At 35.1% G+C, this 22833-nt stretch overlaps 1 protein-coding gene across 7 annotated transcripts in view; it reads left to right on the top strand.

Annotated features, from left to right (window-relative positions):
• ATG5 (autophagy related 5) overlaps positions 1-22833 on the top strand; it is a 125011-nt gene that overhangs the window by 83345 nt on the left and 18833 nt on the right. For all 7 annotated transcript variants that reach the window (XR_014248215.1, XM_082404900.1, XM_082404896.1 and 4 more), the window contains one exon: positions 20892-21009. Coding sequence is in view for 6 of the 7 variants with exons in the window: in XM_082404896.1 (XP_082261022.1) it covers positions 20892-21009 (118 nt within the window). In the remaining variant the exon portion in view is untranslated. The remainder of the gene's footprint in view (positions 1-20891; positions 21010-22833) is intronic.

Consider the following 22833-nt stretch of genomic DNA (forward strand, 5'->3'; position numbering starts at 1 on the left):
GATATCCGGGTAATACTGGCTTCAGAATGAGTTGGGTAGTGTTCCCTCTTCTAGTTTTTGGAAGAGTTTGTGAAGGGTTCGTGTTAAATCTTGAAATAATTGGTAGAATTCACCTGGGAAGCCATCTGGTTCTGGGTGTTTCTTTGTGGGAAGTTTTAAAAATTAATAATTGTCTCTCACAGTTTTTGCCAGTGTTCTCATTGCATTTATGGAAGATAGGATATTTGAAGTCCTTGCTCCACCATTACTGATGACACCACCACTTCTAATAATTCTTAACCTCCAAATTTAGATAGGTGGATTTTGTAGAAATTTGGGGAAGAGAATAAAGACTGAGAAGTTTTCTAAGGTTTTTTTTTTTTAAATCTGTTCTTTCTAATTATTTCTAAATACAAAAATTTTAACTTAGTATATTGCTTAAGAACATGAATATTGCTATAAATGATAGATGATTATTACTTTTTCTAAAAGTTGTATATCCTTGATTATTTTGGATTTTTTTTTCTACATAGGCTCTCCAGTAAAGAACTTTGAAAAATTTGTAGGAATTGAATCTGTAACTTTCATTAATATACCAAGTGGTTAAGATGGAGAAGTTTCATTTAGGCAATTATATCCCAATTAGCTGTGATTTGGGGCATTCACTTCACATCTCTGGACCTCAATTTTATCATTTGTAGAATAGGGATAATAATATATCATAGGGTTGTTAATGAAAATTAAATGTAATACTTTTTGATATTATGCCTGGCACATAGGAAATAATTTGCAAATTATTTGCTGTAATTATTATTAGATTTTATTGCTGTGAATTTTTTATCAGTGATGATAGGGATTGCCATACCCCCTATGACTACTGTAACATATGTAACAAATAGTTCACTCCATTTATCAATATATTTCTGGTCTTAGTGTAGTCTTCTCTGTGAGGCTCTGTCTGGTCCCCAAAATCTATTACTCATTACTGCCAAGTACTCACATAACCTACTCTTTCTGTTTCAGTTCCCTATTTCTTTACCACTTTCTTTCAATTTTCTAGACAAAATACCTTGGAATCTCTTTTGATTAGTTTCTTAGAATTGTACAGTACCAGAACCATTTGCATTTATCACTTTCTTGCCATTTGCACTAATTTCAGTTACTGTTAATTTGATTTTCATGAAACAAAGCTAGACTCCTACCAAATAACATCATGTATTGTTCCCCAAAACATGCTTGATATTTTTATTTTCTTACTCTGTTCACTCCTGCTAGGAATAGCCCCTATTCCCAGAATGCCTCTTAACTCAGCTCAAATGTCACTTCCCCCAAGAAGTCTTTCTTGATTTCTCCATATGTGCCCCAACTCTTCATACCATGTAGAAATTATTTCTTCTTTCTCTGAATTTTGTTTTAAAACATTCCCTTCTGCCTCTTATTATGGCAAATGTAATTATACATTAGGAGGAAACCTTAGGAATCATCTAATTCAGCCCCCTAATTTTAGAAAGCTTGCACAAAACTCTTGCCCAGATGTTCAACTGGATACTTAATGGCAGAGACAAGAGTAGAACTTGAGTCTTGGATTTCCAGCCTGGTTCTTTTTCTACATGCAGCATTGTAATATAGACATTTCTTAAGCTATTTTGCAGTATTTCACCATGGATCTGTTGAAGTCTGTGATTTCTCTGTAAGATGTAACCTGTGAATTACTGGAGGTCGAGGAATTGTTTCATTTCTCTCTGGATCTCTATAGAGGTTTCTCAGAGACTGTTTCCTGCTAGAATGAATGAATGAATAATACTTTGCTTTAGAATTAATTAGTATTCTTAATGTAAGATTCTAATGATATTCCCTTAGACACCTTTTAAAAGAAATTGGTAAATTGAGGCCTGTAGGGGGCAGCCCAACACAGCAGATTTTGATTGCCCTTGCTAAATAAGCTAGCTACTACTCTCTGGGATTGTTTTAGTCTTAAATTGCTTCCTATGTGGATTTTTGAAAAATGAAAGCAACTATTAATTATGAGCTTATTTGGTGGGTATATTTTTTTTTTTTTTTTTTTACATTAGGGATGAATCTAGCAATCTGTGGTTTTTTTTTTTTTTTTTTTTTAAACAAGCATCTCCTTTTTTTTTTTTTTTTTTTAATTAATTAATTTATTTTTTTTGGCTGTGTTGGGTCTTCGTTTCTGTGCGAGGGTTTTCCCTAGTTGCGGCGAGTGGGGGCCACTCTTCATCGCGGCCTCTCTTGTTGCGGAGCACAGGCTCCAGACGCGCAGGCTCAGTAGTTGTGGCTCACGGGCCCAGTTGCTCCGCGGCATGTGGGATCTTCCCAGACAAGGGCTCGAACCCGTGTCCCCTGCACTGGCAGGCAGAGTCTCAACCACTGCGCCACCAGGGAAGCCCGGTGGGTATATTTTTTAAAAATTGTCTTGTATAAGAATGGGAACTTTTTGATGCAGATAATTTGCTGTTTTGTCTTTAAGGCGTTGGATATATATTAGAGCTTCTTAAAAATTTGCTTCGTTTATTAATTCCAAAACAACACAGATAATATAATGGCAAATGTTGCCCCTAATTTATTGTTAAAGAAGTTAAAATATGCAAATTAATAGTATTATCCCAAAGTACTAAAGTTATTATTAAATGAAGTCAACATTTTCTTATTACTAATTTGTTACACTAAGCTAGGTCATTGTTTCATTTAATATTTTCAAGAATAAAAAACATTGCTGGTAATTAAAGTAAGCTATAGAGAAACACCAATAATAGCTAACATTTACTGAGTACTTTGTGTGCCAGGTACTATTTGAAATACTACTTTACATGTATTAGTTCATTTACTTCTCACTAGAGTCCTCTGGGACATATGCTGGTACTGTCCCTATTGTATGGATGAAGTAATTGGTTGGTTATTGAAAATTGCCTAGGGTCACTCAGGAGGTGGAAGAGCTGGGGTTTGAGCCCAGGCAGTCTGGCTCCAAAGCTCTCACTCTTAATCACTATTCCTTTGATACATTGTTGAGTTCATTACTTTTATTTTCTTACTCCTTTCTATCACAACTTTCCATTTGAGACTGTTTTCCAGTTTTTACACACATCAGGCTACTTATTACTCCACCCTTTCTGTTGCTTCCTGCCTTCAGTCCTTTTTTTCTTCTTCTTCTTCTTCTAATAGAGAAAATGCATGGACAGAAAGTAAAAACATGACATCCTCCCTTTAGTGTGAAGAGATTGAAACAGATAGCTAAAGTTGTGCAGTTTTCTTTCTCTTTTATTTACAGAATGTTCTTTTTCCAATTACCAATTAAGCGATTTTTAGTGATCACATTAAAGCATAAACTCTTAAATTTAGGAATAGAATGAACTTCACTCTCCTGCTTAAGCATGTAGTACTATGGGGTAATTTTAAGAACTGAAAGATTAAATACCTCATTTAAAAAAGATAGACAAATTTTGATAAGATGGTCTTAATTATTTCACTAAAAATTATATTTTAGATCCCTCCATAAAAAAATTCTTAGTTTAATAACATGCTTATATTTTATTATGGTATTCTAATATATGTAAAAATTGACATTACTATCAATTATTTGTGTGTATTTTCTTTTTCATTCTCTTTTGATAATTTCAACTCTCCTTTATTTAACACTCTTTGAGAATATGAGTAGATATGGTAAAAATAAGTTGAACTCCAGTTAGTTTGAAATTTGAAAAAAGCTTGGGTTAACTGTGAGATGACATAAAAAATTATAATTTGGCTAAAATGAAAATAGAGTTGTTTCATACCTAAGTATTCAATAGTATTTATATCACAAAATAAGATCTTGGTGTATAACTCTTTTAAGAAAATATTTTCAATTCCAGTTTACTCCTTGGTTTATTATTATTATTTATTTATTAAGGCACCTCATATTACAGTTAATATTTGAGTTTCTTGGAGGAATTGACAACCGTATGCCATGGATAACCTACACCTTAGGATGGTCAGCTGCTGCTTTAATGGGTTGATTTACAGCCTTCCCATCTTTTTCTAACTGACATGGGTTTTAGTTTCCTGATTTACTGCTGGCCTAATGAGGTCTTGGCAGATGTTAAGCTCAGTCCCTGTCTAAAGAATGTTTTTTTCCTTCAAAAAGTTTTCTACTACCCATATCATCTGTGTGTGTTTGTGTCATTATCACATTTTTCTTTCAGTCCCTTTCCATCTCAGGAATGCCAACATCCAGAAATGATGCCCTATAGGGTGATCATTTAATCTATTGACAATTTCATGGTGTAAGAAAATTTGCTTAATCACTTATCTATTCCAATAGTGAAAACTACCTTCTGATTTTTTTTTTCCTGTTCTTCTCATAAATGATTTTCATATAACAGGCCAGAACACACAACACCTGTCCGTTAAGAACAGAATTACTAGGCTTTGATTCTTAGTAGTGGTTCCTTCTTTTGGGTAAATATGAGAATTGCTTTTGGTCTAATTACTCATACTTTTAAAATAACTACTTACTAATAATTTCAAGTAGGTAATGTATGTGTGATTATTTAGGAATATTAGAAGGAAAAACCAATCTAAAAATACACAGGCTAATATCTTATTCTTTATTTCTGGCCTGAACCTAGAACATTTTGTTTGGCATTTTATATCCTGGTATTACTCTTTGATGAAGTTTGTGTCTTAGTTGTTGGGTCATACCCATTTTTTTTTTTTTTTTAATTTTGTTTTTAATTTTCAAGGTTTTGTGGGGGTTTATATATTTTTGCTTCATGATCCATGCAGGTTGTTTATAATAATAAGACAAGTACTAAGGAGATCATGTAAATACAGAGATATATGTGTAGATATATTGATGCATGCATCAATTGTATTGCTATTACATATAGATGCAGATCTTGATATATACATATTTGAAATTTCTAAATTGTTGGCTAGGCAAGTTGCTCCTTTTGCAGATCGATTGTGATATATTAAAATGTTAATTCTCAGTTAAGAAATATAATCTAAACTATACTAAACAGTCAATTGCATTATCTTTTGATGCCTTGGGAACATTTTATAGACTATATCTTGTCTCAAACAGGATGTATCTCTCAAAGGTCTGTTTCAAAAAACCTTATAAATGTAAAGGAATGTCAATGCTGGTTCAAAGAGCCACTGTTTGAAGTGTGTTGCTTAGAGTGGGTAGTGGATAGGGAGGGCTCTCTAACAATGGAGTGATGAGTCTTGATCACAATTAAGTTCAACAGGATTGGATCTACATTTGGAAACCATATATGAGTAGACCATATGTCTACCTTGGGTGTGATCTTTTCATGAAAGTCACCTATCTGTTATGTTGTGACACAGTTATGTACACGACTTAAATTAATTAAAATCGTATGAATTGTAAAATTCATACAATTTTTGAAATTGTATGAAGTAAAATTCATACAATTGTGAAATTGTATGAATTAGTAAGCTGAGGATTTCAAATGATTATTGAATTCACTGATGAGTGATTTGTATATTAGATGTGTGGCTGAGTTAATGTGCACAAAACTTTGAGAAGTCAAACTAATATGTTACTTATTATTGAACTTCATTAACCATATTTTACACCATATTAAATCTGTCTTCAAAACATTCGTGTAAATGGATATTACGTTTCAAATGTAGAAAATAAACATACTAAGAAATAACATGTCTTCAAAACTAAAGACTCAAAATGTTAAGAATACATAATACATTGGATTTCTGTTTGTCTAGATATTTCAAAGCATAGATAAGAGAAACGTTGGTTATTTCATGTATATGAGAAGAAAGAAGTTCTCCTGCTAGTTTAAAATTTGAAAGAAATAATGTATTTCAGCCGGCACTTCTGTTCTTTTAGTCTTTCCTTACTTTCTTTTCTTTTCCTCCTCCATTTCTCTTTTTCTTCATCTTTCTGTCCCACCTTCTTCTTTTACAGAGCCCCTCCTTTTCTCTGCCTCACTAATCTGAGAAGTTTTACTATGTAATAAGCATTTCCTATTTTAATTAAAGTTTTGAAGTTTACTTTTAAAAGCGGAGTTTTACTAAAGGAAAAATACCTCTATTAGCTTACATTTAAAATCCTTTTCATCATGATGAGGGTAATTATCTGTTACTTCTAAGAAGTAAGCCACAGCTAATTTCTGACTGCATACATGTTTGAAGTAGTTCTTTAGAATCAGCTTGGGACAGTTCTGACGTCTGCTTGTGTAATGCAGCATTCGTACTCTTCACTAGGTGTTCATTTTAGCTACAGATGCTTCATATAAAACAGAGTAGAGTAGCTTTCAAAAGGATCTGCACATCAAAGTATAACTAGAACTCTGGTTTTTACGTTGCTTAAGGAATCCTTAATGGAGTAGAACTAACAAATTTGCTCTTCCCTCTAACACATTATCGTTTTAAAAACTTTTTTACTTCCATGCCTTCCTGAGTCATATCACATATAATTGAATAGATTTATTACTTCAGAATGTTTTAACAATGTCCACATTAAATAATATAGTAATTTATGTTCTGTGTAAAGAAGGCTTCCTTTAATTGTAATTAATTCTGGGGAATAATGATCTGCTTTTGGAACAATAAATAAAATTCCTTAAATAAAGAACTATATTTTAAGTTGAAATACACACTCTTTCACCCATTTTGTAGTTCAGCTGATAACTATTCATAAGTGTTGTGATAATAGCTTTTAGCCACAGTTTGTTCTCTTCTGCCTCACCACAGTCTTCCATTTCTCAGCTGGATAGACTGTCACTTAAGTTACACAAGAATTAATCTTTGCTGTCTATGGTCCTCTTAGACCCTTATTTGAAATATCACCACTTCAGTGTACTAAATAGCAAAATGTTTATGCTATTTTATAACTCCCATTGTGGAAAGAAACCTGCAATTCTGACTTGCTGAATTGGTGGTATTGGAAAATTATCTTGAACTAAAATTCTGATGGGATATATTAGCCTACTTTGGATTCTGTAGACAGTCCTTTCTTCATATATTGTGTTCCAAAAATTTGAATCTGTAAAGGAGATAGGACTTGTATTATAAGTAAAAAAAATTCCTAGGATAAGCTACATAATTAGTAATGAAATTCAACTATGATATTGGTACTGTAAAGCCTAACCTGCACTTAGAATATCGTTCCTTTACCATTCTAGATTCTAAGTCAAGAATCTGTGAGAGGAAGAGCCCCTCTTATTGCAGAGTCCCGCCTCTCCATTCGGGTCTCAGCAGTGTGGGCTGGAATCAGAGGTTCCAAGCTAGTAGGAAGGAAGTAGGTAGATGAGGAGTTCCTCTCCTACCCTGACTGGTGGAGTGGGTTCTGGGAAAGCTCAGAAATAATAGACGTAATGAGTCTACAAGCTGGGCAACAGTTGATCAATAAGGACATTTTTTATGATCCAGACACGCTATTTGGTAAGATAGATTAATTCTGTTTTATATAACCCTTTATTATTAAATTCTGAATTCATTTTAGTAAGCCCCCCCGCCACGCACGCACGCTTTAAACTAGGTTTTATAATTTCAAAACTTTCGGGCTTCATTTTAAGCATCAGAACATGATTTTAAATGAGTTAAACAAATTAAGGCAGAGTTATTTAAATTCCCACAGGCAACTTTAAAATCGGCACGATGCTATACAACTTTTTAAAGAAAAACTTACAATTTTTCTGAATTGATGAAGACAGGGATATTTCTCTGATCCTTATTGTTTGGAAACTCTTGACTTTACAATTTTTAAATTTGTGGGGGTGGTATAATTATTGTTTTTTAAGAACTCATGAAACAAACATGGTTTGATGAATAGTTGTAAATGAAACTATGATGAATCTGAATTATCACCCCAGAAGGACTCCCCCCCACTGCCCACCCATTTGAGGACTTTTTAAATTATGTTTTCTTTTTAATAATAGCTTTATTAAGGTATAACTTTGATATCATAAAGTTCACCCCTTTTTTTTTTCTTTTGGCTGTGCCGCATGGCATGCGGAATCTTAGTTCCCCAACCAGGGATCAAACCCAGGCCCCCTGCAGCAGAAGTGCAGTCTTAACCACTGAGCTGCCAGGGAAGTCCTAAAGTTCACCCTTTTAAAGTGTACTGTTCATTGATTTTTTTAAGAATATTCACAAAGTTGGTGCAACCATCACTGTTATGTAATTTCAGAACACTTTTATCACCCCCAAAAGACCCCATACCTGATTAGCAGTCACTCATTCTTCCTTCCTTCCTTCCAGCCCATGACAAATTCCCCCTCACCTCCAGTTCATGGCAACCACTAATCTACTTTCTCTCTCTGTCTCTCTATGGATTTGCCTATTCTGAACATTTTGTGTAAATGGAATCTTAAAAGTATATGGCCTTTTGTGTCTGGCTTCTTTCACTTTCATTATATTTCCATGGTTCATCAATGTTGTAGCATGTTTCAGTACATTCCTTTTTATGGCCAAGTAATATTCCACTGTTTGGAGATATCACATCTTGTTTATCTATTCACCAATTGATGGTTATTTGGATTGTTTCTACATTTTGGCTATTATGGATAAACGTTTCTGTAGACAATGATGTACTAGTTTTTGTGTGGACATATACTTTCAGTTCTCTTGGGTAGATACTTAAGAGTGGAGTTGCTGGGTTATGTGATAATTCTATGTTTAATCTTTTGAGGAACTGCCAGACTGTTTTCCAAAGCATGTGCACCATTTTACATTTCGCTAGCTGAGTACGAGGGTTCCAATTTGTCTACATCCTTGCCAGCACTTGTTATTTTCTATCATTTTAATTATAGCCGTCTTAGTGGGTATGAAGGGGTATATCATTTTGGTCTCAGGTTTCACTTCCCTAATTACTAATGATGTTAAACATCTTTTCATATGTTTAGTGGTCATTTGTATGTTATCTTAGGAGAAATATCTTCAAAACCTTTGTTCTTTTTTAGTTGGGTTGTCTTTTTATTACTGAATTATAAGAGCTCTTTATATCTTCTAGACACTAATTCCTTATCAGATATATGATTTGCATATATTTTCTCCCATACCGTAGATTTTATTTTCATTTTCTTAATAGTGTCCTTTGAAATACAGAGATTTTTAATTTTGATTAAATTCAGCTTATTTTTTCTTTGGTTGCTTGTGCTTTCAGGTTGCCTTGCCAAATCCGAAGCCATAAAGATTTCCTTCTATGTTTTCTTTCAAGAGTTTTATAGTTTTACTACATTGTTTTTCTTCATATGTTTTTTAGAGTAGTCACGGGCTATGTTTTTTGAATTTCTTAATCAGCAGATTACTTTCAACAGTGAGATCTGTGAAATATTTATCACTAGTTTTTATTTGCTACTTGTAAAAAATTCACAAGAATTTATGAAATCTGCTTTTGATGATACTTCAGTAGGATAATTTTTTTAAATTATTTGTATCAGAAACAAAAATATCAACATTCCCATATTATAAACTTTATTTAGCATCCACTGTAAAACCTACAGACCTTGCTGAGAGGACTGAGGATCTTGTAGAGCTTCACTAGCTCCTGGCCCAAGTTTAGAAACACTTTTCTAGTGGATAAGACACTTGACAGGACATCAAGAGAACAGAATTTTAATTCTGAGGTCAACACAACCTCTTTTACCCAGATGTTTCTTCTTGCTACTTGGATTTCTATATTTGTACAAATTAAAAGTGCTGCATAGTTATTTTATGTAATTATACTGTAAAGATAGAAATAATCTGTATATAAAAGTATCCTTTGATTCTTTAGTCAAAAACAGTTTATTAATTACATTACTCTTGTAGTAGCCTACCTTTTAGTTTGGCTTTTAGGTAAAATTAGAAAAGATATTTTAAAGCTCTTATAGATAATGAAATTTAAACTATGATTCCCCAGGTATGGTTTTGAAATCTTTCCAGAGAAACCTTAGAAGAATTAAGATAATTATTACTTAAACACATCAATCCTAGCACTTTTATAGGAAGCTTCTCAGTTGGCCACTCTACTAATAATTTCAAATAAAACACTTTAAAGCCATATAACTTGTTTTATAAATTAGCTCATAAACAGCATCAAATTGATCTCAATCTTGAGTAAGAGGGATATGGTACTTCCCTGTAACACATTTTATTCAGTGAAAGGATATGAGGACGACACAAACTGTTGCCTGTATTTGAAGAAAATTTGCCTTTAATTATTTATGCGGCAAAATATATTTGGTATTGTCTAGGCAGAAATATAATAAATATAACAATTTAAATAAGACAAAACAAACTTCAAACCAGATGTGTGGATATAATTCTGATGGGTGCTTTCATTTAATCATAGTCTCAATTAAGACACTGCTGCTTTGAGGATTAAGTGTCCCTGACTATAATAATGACAGCTTTTCAAATGTTAATTATTATTTTTCAGAGTTGTCGGGAATATTAAAAGTGGACTTCAGACTCTGGTAGCATAACTACAGAAAGTGCTTATTTTCAAGTCTCCCATTTCCCTACATAAAGGATAAAAGTAGTCTGATTAAGTGGCACAGACTCCCCCCTCCCGCTGTCCTCCCTGTCCCCCTACTTCCCACCACCAGAAGGACTGTTTACTGTAAAGGTCTAAAAGCATTCATTTGAAAATGGCCTGTTCTTTTTACTTAATGAGGTATTGTAATTGTGTATATTCTTAAGCTAATTTTAACATGAGGCTTCTTTTGAAAAGCATGTGATGCAAAATTTGACATGCATGAATATATCTAAGGCCAGATATGCATGTGACAGTTTGAAGCACATATCATGTGTCATTGTTGGTAAAGTCTGTCAGCATATCCTCTGTAAACCCCTATTTTCTTTTTCTTTGTGCCACATATTTATTCTAATGAACAAGACTTCAAAGGGAACAACTCATGGTTGAATGCCAATTATTTTTTATTCTCTCTGTTTTTGGTTCTGTAAAGACTAGATAGTGTTACCTTTCTTTGGTCCAGATTTAACCGTGGTTTTAAAGGGAGAAATGAAAGGAATTAATCATTGTTAAAACACCTGTTGCACTAGGTGTTTTGTGTATCTCATCTTATTTAATTGTTACAACAGTCATTCAAAAATATATATTATTCCCATTTTTCAAATTTAGAAACAGACTCCCAAAGATTGATGTAATTTGCCTTAGGTACCTAGTCAGTTGTGTTGTGAGTTGGGATTCCAACCAAGCCCTTGGTAATTCAGTGCATTTGACATTCCACGCTTTATGTGCTAAATCTGTAGGCCACTTTGCTCCCCTTATCCACTAATTTCTCACAGGTACTGTTATATTCCATCTGCCTCTGAATATTTTAGTGGGGAGGGGCATATGAAAGGGAAGGATTGGTGCTGTACTCTGCCTGAAATAGCCTTGTCTCTTTCTCTGTTTTTAAAAAAAATTCTCCATTTCAAGTTGGAAACTGGAAGACCTATATTCTCTCCTTTGTTTTCATCTTCTTTGGAAACTCCCTACAATTTTATTTAATACATTACATTCTACCACACTTAGCATATTTTACTTTGAACCTACTGGTATATCTTGCACACTTATAAAATGAAATTATGTAACCAGTTTTTTGTTTGATGTTTGTTTGTTTGGTTTTTACTTTTGTTTTTGCTCTAGCTGCCAAAAAGTCCAGAGTTAAAAAGTTTATGCTTGGGCTTTTAAATTTTCTCATAGCACTTTGTACATATTTCTGTTATCACTTAACACTGTTACAATTATTCGTTTATGTGTGCATTGTTCATCTTTGTATCTACTAGCACAAGTGATACCTTCATAAGTGCTCAACAAATGTTTAATGAATGAAGATTTCTGATATATTTACCCCTGCCCTCTGGTTGTTAGAGATCCTGGACGTGGGTACTACTACTGGGATAATTCTTTTTGTTTGTTTGTTTTGTTGTGTTGTGTTGTGTTGTGGCTGGACTCTTGACTGTCTGGGTCTGGGCTGTTTGGGGGCCGGTGGGGAGACAGCCATGAGGACTGTGCCTACTTGCCAAGACCACAGGGCTTCACTGGACTAGGCAAGAATTTACCCAAAGCACATGAAATCAGCCTAACTCTCTAAAAATAGGAAGTAGGAAGTGCATCTAAGAAGCCAGAGATGAGAGCTGCCAATGGGGTGAAGTGGAATCATAGTCAGGAAAAGAAGATGTGATCAGAAACTGGGAGATTTGGGAACAGGCTAGGAAGCAGAATTTGAAAGGATGTGGAGGGAATGTTTCTGGATGGAGGCTGTGAGCACTCTTAGGGGGTGGGACTAATTTTTGAGTTACTGGATTAAAGGAGAGCTACTCAGGGCTGGTCAGAGAGCTTTGTGAGGGGAGTAACCCTGCTCATTTTCTGCTGAATACCTTTAACAACTGTCTGATACAGTAAAAGAGGTGAATTAAAGTAAGAATAAACGAATGAATTAAGGAAACAAATCTATTTTCAGATCACACAATCTATCCACATCCCTTATATCCACTCTCTCCATTTTCTTTGCCACCACACAAGTTCTTATCCTCATTATTTCTCAAGCAAACCAAAGAGACTCCCCAATTCTCCAATCTCTTCCAATTTTAATTTATGTTATAGACTGTAGCAGGATTAGTCCCTTTTTTCCCTCATTCAATTTCTGTAAACTAAAAACAAAAACAGTTCACCCAATCCTCCCACGCCCATACTCCCCGCCTCTGGCAACCACTGATCTGTTCTCTGGATCAGTGAGCTTGGTTTGTTGGTTTGTTGTTTTTATTTTTTGGATTCTGCATATAAGAGATGGGATCATTCTATCCAAGACAAAGATGTGTTAATAGTTTTTGTTGTTATTATATGTGTGCTTTTGCTATAAGCAATCTCAAATCCTTTTTTTAAAAAAACATTGACAGGAAATAAATGTAATATTCTTTGTTGCAATTTATTTATCTTTATATCCTTGTAATGCCTGTCACATTACAAGGATTAATGGAATATCAGTGGCCACATGATTCTCAAAAGTAAAGTATTATATTGTGGTTTTTTTCTACGGATATAAGGAAAGTTTTATTGGTGTTCATCATGTCACCATTTTGGCAATAATGAAGGCTTCACTACTTATTATGTAAAGCTTTTAAAATGTAGTAAATTTAGTTATTTTAAAATTGTGTCAAGTGAAAATGCACTGATTTTGATGGCCCTAGTTGGTGGAGTTTTTAATATTGGAAGTAACTTTACAGTTATATATGTTTTATTGGACTTATAAAATCTAGTGTTTCCAATGTCTTTCAGTTCAATTTATGCTAGTTATAAATATAGTAGGTTTGCATAAAAATCAGAGCAATTTTTTTCACTTCTTGATATTTTTATAATTTATTCCTTTTCCATATTTATTCTTCTAAAACACATAGTACTATCTATATAGTTAATGAAATAAATCTAATTACATTCTCTATTAATAAGTAGGCATTGCTAATTCCAGTTATAGTTCAGTATAGCTGATTTTTTTAAAAAAATCTAAAAACCTAACAAGTGAACTCCTTTGATATACTTAAGCAAGTCTTGTAAATCAAATTTTATTTACAAATATAGTAAACCAATTATCCTGACTCTTTCATAGGACTTAAAAGCAAAACATACAAAGTAGCTGATGATATCAAAACTTGTTGCTGGGGGCTTCCCTGGTGGCACAGTGGTTGAGAGTCTGCCTGCCAATGCAGGGGACACGGGTTCGAGCCCTGGTCTGGGAAGATCCCACGTGCCGCGGAGCGACTGGGCCCGTGAGCCACAATTGCTGAGCCTGCACGTCTGGAGCCTGTGCTCCGCAGCAGGAGAGGCCGCGATGGTGAGAGGCCTGCGCACCACGATGAAGAGTGGCCCCCGCTTGCCGCAACTGGGGAAGGCCCTCGTACAGAAACGAAGACCCAACACAGCCATAAATAAATAAATAAATAAATAAATAAAATTTAAAAACAAACAAACAAACCAAAAAAACTTGTTGCTGTACCTGGAGAAATACCACATATATAAAGTTTCAACATAATATTTATTTCTTCAGCCCAACCAAGGGCTTAGAATACCAGTCTAAGGCTCACTGGACCAAATATTATGGATTCAGTTTACAGCGAGTCAGATCAGAGATCCTGAACCTGGGTACTACTACTGGGATGATTCTATCCAAGCAGGTCTAACAAACGGGGTCCCTTGTCATCATGAGGTACTGCCTGCTGTATCAGTAGGAGACCCCCCCCCAGCCTTTTAATTAAGGGCATTTGTAAGTTTCATAAACAAGTGAATCATCATGCATCTACTGGGCATCTTTTAGGTTGCATCCTTTCTGAATTTTTATGTTTTTCTCTTTCATAACTTTTAATCTCTTTGTTTCAGTGAATAGAATCTCCTTTTCCTATTGGATATGACTCTTTCCTCTTTAAGGTCACTAACTCCTTGGTCTGTGAACCAAATGTGTCCAGCTGTAATTTGTCATTTTCAACAAACTAACATTTCTAACCCATTATATTGATACAATAGATATTACCAAAACGACAAAATCAGCCCTAATGCTATGTAGTAACAGTGTGATGACAAGATTAGTATATCTTCTTATCATCCATATTTTATATTACAACTCAATATAAAATACATGTTAGTGTTTAATAAATTTCTTTTGACTGTCAAGTCGTGCTTAATAAGAACAGTAACAGCACTTACTGAGCAATTAAATGTGCACTAGGCATTCTTCTAAATGCTTTTCATAAATTAACATGTATAATCTTCACATGGAGTTGTAACAAATGATACAGAAACATCTCTATACATACTCTTCACCCAGTTCCCCCCCACTGGTGACATCTTCTATAACTATAGTAAAATATTATAGCCAGGGAAAGTGACGTTGATACAATCCACAAACTTTATTCATATTTCATTAGTTTTGTTCCAACACAAAGGCTACCCTTTTATAGCTCAGCCTCCAACCTCACTTTCACCTTTCCCTGACATCTGGCAACTACCAGTTTGTTCCCCATTTCTAAAATTTTATCATTTTACTAATGTTACATAAGTATAATCATACAGTACATAAGCTTTTGAGATTGGATTTTTTACACATAGTGTAATTCCCTTGCACTCCATACAATTTGTGGCATGTATTAATAGGTTTTTACATTATTATTACTGAGTAGTATTCTGTGGTATAGATATACCACCATTTAACCATTCACCTGTTGAAAGACATTGGGATTGTTTTTACTATGAACACTTGTGTACAATTTTTTTGAGAACATAAGTTTGTGCTTCTCTGGGAGTACTCAAGAGTACAATTGCTGGGTCATATGGTAAATGTATGTTTAGTTTTGTAAGAAACTACCTTACCCTTTTCCATAAGAGCTGAACCATTTTACATTTGTACTAGCAATAGTACGAGAGATCTCGTTTCTCCACATGCTCACCAGCATTTGGTATTATTACCATTTTTTATTTTAGACATGCGGGTAGGTGTGTAGTGATGTTGTATTGTGGTTTTAATTTGCATTTCCTTAGTGGCTAATGACGTGTCAAATATCTTTTTAAAATTATTAATTAATTAATTAATTTAATTTATTTATTTATTTTTGGCTGAGTTGGGTCTTCGTTGGGTCTTCGAAAGCATGGACTTTCTCTAGTTGCGGCAAGCGGGGGCTACTCTTCATTGTGGTGTGCAGGCTTCTCATTGTGGTGGCTTCTCTTGTGGCAGAGCATGGGCTCTAGGCATGCAGGCTTCAGTAGTTGTGGCATGCGGGCTCAGTAGTTGTGGCTCACAGGCTCTAGAGCGCAGGCTCAGTAGTTGTGGCGCACGGGCTTAGTTGCTCCTCGGCATTTGGGATCTTCCCGGGCCAGGGCTCGAACTCACGTCCCCTGCATTGGCAGGCGGATTCTTAACCACTGCGCCACCAGGGAAGCCCTCAAACATCTTTTCACATGCTTATTTGCCGTATGTATATCCTCTTTGGTGAAATGTCTGTTGGTGTCTTTTGCTTATTTTCTAATTGAATTCTTTGTGTTTTTTACTGTTGGATTTTTAGAGTTCTTTATATATTCTGGATACAAGACCTTTGTTGGATATGTAGTCTTGCAGATATTTTCTTTCAGTCTTGTCTTTTCATCTTCTTCACAGAATCTTTTCTAGAGCAAAAGTTTTTTTTATTTTGATAAGGGTCCAGTTTATCAATATTTCCTTTTATGGATCTTGCTTTTTGGTGTTAAGTTCTAGACTAGTTTTGAATCTAGTCCTAAAGTGACTTTGCTTTTTTTACCTTGCCATATAAAAACATTACAACATAAGCTGAATTTCATGATTCTGGACCTTTTAGCATCTAGACAAGTGAACTTAGAGAAAGTAGATTAAAACTAAAAAGAAATAAAATTTGAGTCTGCTAAATTGGGACAGTATCAAGTTAAAATATTCATTACAGTGCTCTAAAACTGTTGATCGTGGTGGTGGTAGTGTTGCGGTGGTAGCATGTGTTTTAGTGTGTATTTAGGTGGTTGTGTGTACCATGATTGTACTGTGTATATATTTTATCTCAGAAACTCTGCAGTGTAGATATGACCTCCATTTATACTCATGCATATGTGTGCAAACTTGATTCAGTAAAATCTTACAAATTTAACTGAAAATTTTTACAAATTTAGTTCCTCTGCTTCTGTTCAGTATATCTCCAAGGTAAATCAACAGCATAACTTTTCCATACAGGAAAAAGTTATTGTTACAGTGATGAGGGCGCCTGAGTAAAGAAGGGCTGGGGCACAGCCAGCCAGTAGCATCCCAGTTTTATATACATTTGATGTGTTTAAGAAATGACTAACATATTTAGTTTAAAAACTAGCAAGGGCAGTTTCAAATATGACTTTACCAAGTCATATTATTTCTCATGAGAAAGTAATTCTGTTTCGTGAAAGTCCCTGAAATAGTTTGCATATTTACAAATATATGGCTAGATTAAATGTTGTGGTGTAGTTCTATTACAGTGGCTTTCTTATCGATCAGGCTGAGGTTCAGATTACCATGGATATTGTTAGCATTATCTGGTTTTATGTATACTAAATCAAAGTTTAACGAATTCATGTTTGTGGAGTTTTTGTATTTTTAAAATTCTTGCTATATTCAAAAGGAAAATAGCTTTTAAATACTTCCTAACGTAATTTAGTCTTCTCTGCTTAACTCCAACTTAGGTTTAATGAGATCTGTTAAGAAATTTACATGAATTTACCCTTCATTCCCACTGCCCTTCAGAACCTCTGTACAGTAGTTGAATTCCTGATCTGTCTGTGGAGGGCTTTTGTTTTAAGGATAAGTAACTCTCAAAATTGAGTACTTTTCATAATCTTTGGTGTAACTTACTCAGACACTTAATGGCTCTTTTCTAACATACTAAATTTTTAAGAATGAGAATATAAGGTTTTTTTAATATGATTTTTTTTAAATTAATTAATTAATTAATTAATTATTTTTTTGGCTGTGTTGGGTCTTCGCTGCTACTTGCAGGCTTTCTCTCGTTGTGGCTTGCGGGGGCTACTCTTCGTTGCGGTGTGCGGGCTTCTCATTGCGGTGGCCTCTCTTGTTGCGGAGCACAGGCTCTAGGTGCACGGGCTTCAGTAGTTGTGGCACACGGGCTTAGTTGCTCCGCGGCATGTGGGATCTTCCCGGACCAGGGATCAAACCCGTGTCCCGTGCATTGGCAGGCGGGTCTTAACCACTGCGCCACCAGGAAAGCCCGAGAATGTAAGTTTTTAAAGGCACTCGAATAAATGTTAAACAGAAAATGTTTATTAGATTTTTTATTGGGGTATTTTAATAAAGGTTTTTATTATTTGAAGAACAGCAGTTTACTTTGATGAGAGTTTTCTTGGCTACCATTCTACAGAATTTACTTAGAATATGTGTTAATAGTACTGGGGCTTTCCCCCTCCCCCCAAGCAAATAGCATTATAAAGGTTGTTGAAGTTATACCTTTATTATAACTGCTCCACTTTGGGAGAGTTGAAAAAAGAGAAGCACAGAGAAATTACAGGCCATTTTTTCTAGGAATGGGAATAGAGGAGAATTTCTGTTTTTTAATATGTAGCTAAGACTACTACTCGGCCTTTCCTGTTTAGCATATTTTTTCAAATTATTATAATATATATTATATTATTATAGCTAAGCCACCTCATAGTTCTGTCGCTAAGTAGGGGCAAATGAATCTTGAAAAGATTTATTTGGCTTTGCTGAAAACCTTAGTATTTTCAGATCAGAGCATGGATGATACATTTAAACTTTTTTTAAATTGGGGGTACAGTCCTGCCCCTCCTTTTCTACTGACCGGGTCCTAGTTGTCATCACATAGGCTTGCATTACTCAGACAGCCTCTCACCGATCATCCTGATGTTACCTCTTCACCGAGTCATTGTACACAGAGCTGCTTTCCATTAGCCTTCAGAAAAAGCCTCTTTCATCACGTCACTTCCTTTGCTAAAAAGTCTTAAAAGCCTCTTCATTGCCTGGAAGATAGAAAGCCCTAAGTGGGTGGTGGCTATTTTAAATTATTACTGCAGTCCCCTATTCATTTCTTTTTTCTCTGAATTCTTCTAACCTTTATTATCTTAACATAGTTAATCCTTGATTGTACATGATATCATTCTCAGTTTCACCTGTGGGAAAAGTATGAGCTTCCTAAATTGAAGGATATCAATCACACTTTTTAAAAAAAATTTTTATTGGTGTATAATTGATTTACAATGTTGTGTTAGTTTCAGGTGTACAGCAAAGTGAATCTGTTACACAAATACATATATCCACTCTTTTTTAGATTCTTTTCCCGTATAGGCCATTACAGAGTACTGAGTAGAGTTCCCTGTTCAATCATACTTTTAAAAAATGAAGAGTTCAATTAGTGAAGTGAATTGCATTATATTCAGTGCATATTTATTAAAATTTTAGTTTTTTTCATACTTTCCATATATGCTCAACTGTATTATTGTAACACTGTTTTTAACATTTATTATGTATTCACTGAACACACAGTGTAAAGCCAGGAGAGGTACTCACATGCTTGCACCACATCTAGCTTTTCTTACATCGTAGTTTATGTCTGCACTTAAAATCAGATGATTTTTTACCAAATCTGGTAAAAGTTGTCTTGAAGAAGTTGAGATATACCTCTGTGATTTAAAAACAAACAAACAAACAGGGACTTCCCTGGTGGTCCAGGGGGTAAAACTCTGCGCTCCCAATGCAGGGGGCCCGGGTTATATGCCTAGTTGGGAAACTAGATCCCACATGCGTGCCACAACTAATGATACCGCATGCTGCAACTAAACATGCCGCAACGAAGATCCCACATGCCGCAACTAAGACCCGGTGCATCCTAAATAAATTAATTAATTAAAAAACGAACAAACAAACCAACCAAAAACTTGTCTCTAATGGCTAGGTATTTGAAATCATTTTCTTATAAAATATAACGTATTACTCTGTTCCTGTAGGTTTTTATGATTTTTCATTCCAGGAAGCTTAAAACAAAAACTTAGCATCTTAAAATGAAATAGCAGTTAAGAGTTGTGGTGGGTATTATTCTCCTTATCATTTACTTATTCTGTTCTTGGCAGTTCTCCTATTCCCAGAATAAACTTAAGAGGTATGGAATGTCCCAAATTTCCAAAGAAACTGGGTGCAAGATCATAGAACTCATAAACGACAGTGCTATTTATTCATAGATTGGCTGATTCCAGAGCCTCTGCAGTCTGTCATGGGGAGGCTTCATCACTGTTGTCGTGCTTCTAGAGAGGGAGAAAATTAAACCTAATTTTTTGAATGGGTAAGACGTTGAAATTATTAGCAATAAATTATGACATAGTGCTAATAACAATTGTCAGAGGAAATACATCTACTATTTTGAAATTTGTTGAACCTATAGAAAAGAAAAAATAATAAAACAACTAAGACCATATAATACCCTTCACCTGGATTCACCAGTAATTAACATTTTTTCACATTTGCTGTCTTTCTACACACATACTCTTTCTCACTCCCCTCCCCCAACCATTGGACTGTAGGTTTCAGACATCATGGTACCTTACTCCTAAATATTGGATCATGAATTTCTTAACAATAAGGATATTGTCCTTATAAACATTATCACACCTAAGAAATTTGACATTAATTTAATAATATTATCTAATGTTCATTTCGTATTTCCCCATTTATTCCAAAAATGTCTTTTATAGCTGATCTTTTTTTTTTTTTTATAAATTTATTTTTTTTTAATTTATTTATGGCTGTGTTGGGTCTTCGTTTCTGTGCGAGGGCTTTCTCCAGTTGTGGCGAGCGGGGGCCACTCTTCATCGTGGTGCGCGGGCCTCTCACTGTCGTGGCATCTCCCATTGCGGAGCACAGGCTCCAGACGCGCAGGCTCAGTAGTTGTGGCTCACGGGCTCAGTAGTTGCTCCGCGGCATGTGGGATCCTCCCAGACCAGGGCTCGAACCCGTGTCCCCTGCATTAGCAGGCAGATTCTCAACCACTGCGCCACCAGGGAAACCCTATAGCTGATCTTTTTAAATTTCTTTCTCCAATCCAGTATTCAGTCAGACTTCGTGTTTTGTATTTAGTTGTTATATCTTGTCAGTCTCTTTTAATCTTTTTGTATTGTTTTTATTTTTTTAGTGCCTTTGACTTTTTTGAAGTGTTCAGGCCAGCTGTGTTTAGAATGCTGCACGTTCTGAATTTGTTTTATTGCTTCCTGTGATTAGATTTACTTGAGTTTGTGTTAAGCATTTTGGGCCATAATACCACATTTGTGATGTTACATGCTTCTGATTACACTATATCAGAAGACATCTAATGCCAGCTTTAAATTTCTGATCTATTAGTTCATAATTGGCAGCAACAGAGACTTAATTGTTTGAAATCTTTTTTCATTTTTCAAATAGACAACAACTGAACGGCCTTTCATTCAGAAGCTTTTTCGTCCTGTGGCTACAGATGGACAATTGCATACACTAGGAGATCTCCTCAAAGAAGTCTGTCCTTCTGCAGTTGCTCCTGAAGGTAATATAATCAGCAACATTAAAACATTTCTTTCATTTCTCTTTGTTACTGAAGTAACATAAGCATTCTATATTTATAGATAACATTTATTAGTTACTTCAGGAAGATATTTTCATTATCTTGTAATGAAAAATCTTTTGAAATAGAAGCACTTAATATTTAACATACTATTTTATAAATTATTGACACTAAGAGAATAAGAATTTCACTCCCTTTAGCAAACTAAAATATACTTTTAAAATTACTGTCTTATATTTCTGGGGCCTTGCGTCTTTCATTTGTGAATTCAGTTCTGGTAAACATTATTATTTTTTTTTTTTGAATGCTATTTTTATTTATTTTATTTATTTTTTTGGCTGTGTTGGGTCTTCGTTTCTACGTGAGGGCTTTCTCTAGTTGTGGCAAGCGGGGGCCACTCTTCATCGCGGTGAGCGGGCTTTTCACTGTCGCGGCCTCTCTTGTTGTGGGGCACAGGCTCCAGACGTGCAGGCTCAGTAATTGTGGCTCACGGACCTAGTTGCTCCGCGTCATGTGGGATCTTCCCAGACCAGGGCTTGAACCCATGTCCCCTGCATTGGCAGGCAGATTCTCAACCACTGCGCCACCGGGGAAGCCCTGGTAAACATTATTTTTAATCTTGCATTGTGTTTCTTCATTCTAAAGGAATAAGAGATAGTTAAAAAAAAAAAAAAAAGAAAAGGTCTTGCCTTTGGTTGATATTTTAAAATTCAAAATATTGAATAATGGATGCGTATTTTATTTGAATTTTTTGCTACTCTTTAATGTTTTACTCAACATTGTTCTCTGAGGCTTTTACATTTCACAAGTCCAGTCAAGAACTTGTCCTGTTTTGTAGTCCTCATTTTGTAGCTTAGGTTAAGATTGTTTTCCTGTAAGCAGAGGAAAAATATAAAAATCACAGTTCTCTTCGCTTAATTGCAACATAAGGAACACTTGGAAAATGCAGAAAACTAGGGGGGAAATGCTATAGACCCCTAACTCATAGAGGCCACTATTAACACACACATGCAGATATACACTTGAATATTTGAGGGGGGGGGTGGGTGTATAAAATTATATGTCCTGGGCTTCCCTGGTGGCGCAGTGGTTGAGAATCTGCCTGCTAATGCAGGGGACATGGGTTCGAGCCCTGGTCTGGGAAGATCCCACATACCACGGAGCAGCTAAGCCCGTGAGCCACAACTACTGAGCTTGCGCGTCTGGAGCCTGTGCTCCGCAACAAGAGAGGCCGTGACAGTGAGAGGCCCGCGCACCGCGATGAAGAGTGGCCCCCGCTCGCAGCAATTAGAGAAAGCCCTCGCACAGAAACGAAGACCCAACACAGCCAAAAATAAATAAATAAATAAATAAATGTATTTAAAAAAAAAATTATATGTCCTGCTTTTTTCACCTAACATAACATGATAGTCATTAAAAATTCTTTAAAGCTATGGTTTTAAATACCAGCACTATGGTCCTTTATATCAATGTACCATAATTTGACCATCACCCTGTTACTGAATGACTTGTCTTATTATTGGTTACACTAAGCTGTAGGGGAAATTTCAGTGGCATATTGCTGTATTTGTTAATATATTGCCTAGACTTGGATTTATCATATAGAAAAACATTTAAAACTTGCCACTTTAAATCCTTTATGGGAAGAGGTAAGGCATTAGTAAATGCAAAGGTAATACTTCAGTAGATAATGCCTGTGTTTCTTATTAATATATCCTAAGTTGTGGTAATGGCGGTATTATTTATATGACTCGTAACTATATCACACAGTTCAAGAATCATATAGTATCTATGGAAATGGTTTGC

Source organism: Balaenoptera borealis (genome assembly GCF_965194805.1).
Source record: "Balaenoptera borealis genome assembly, chromosome: 9".
Lineage (NCBI taxonomy): Eukaryota > Metazoa > Chordata > Mammalia > Artiodactyla > Balaenopteridae > Balaenoptera > Balaenoptera borealis.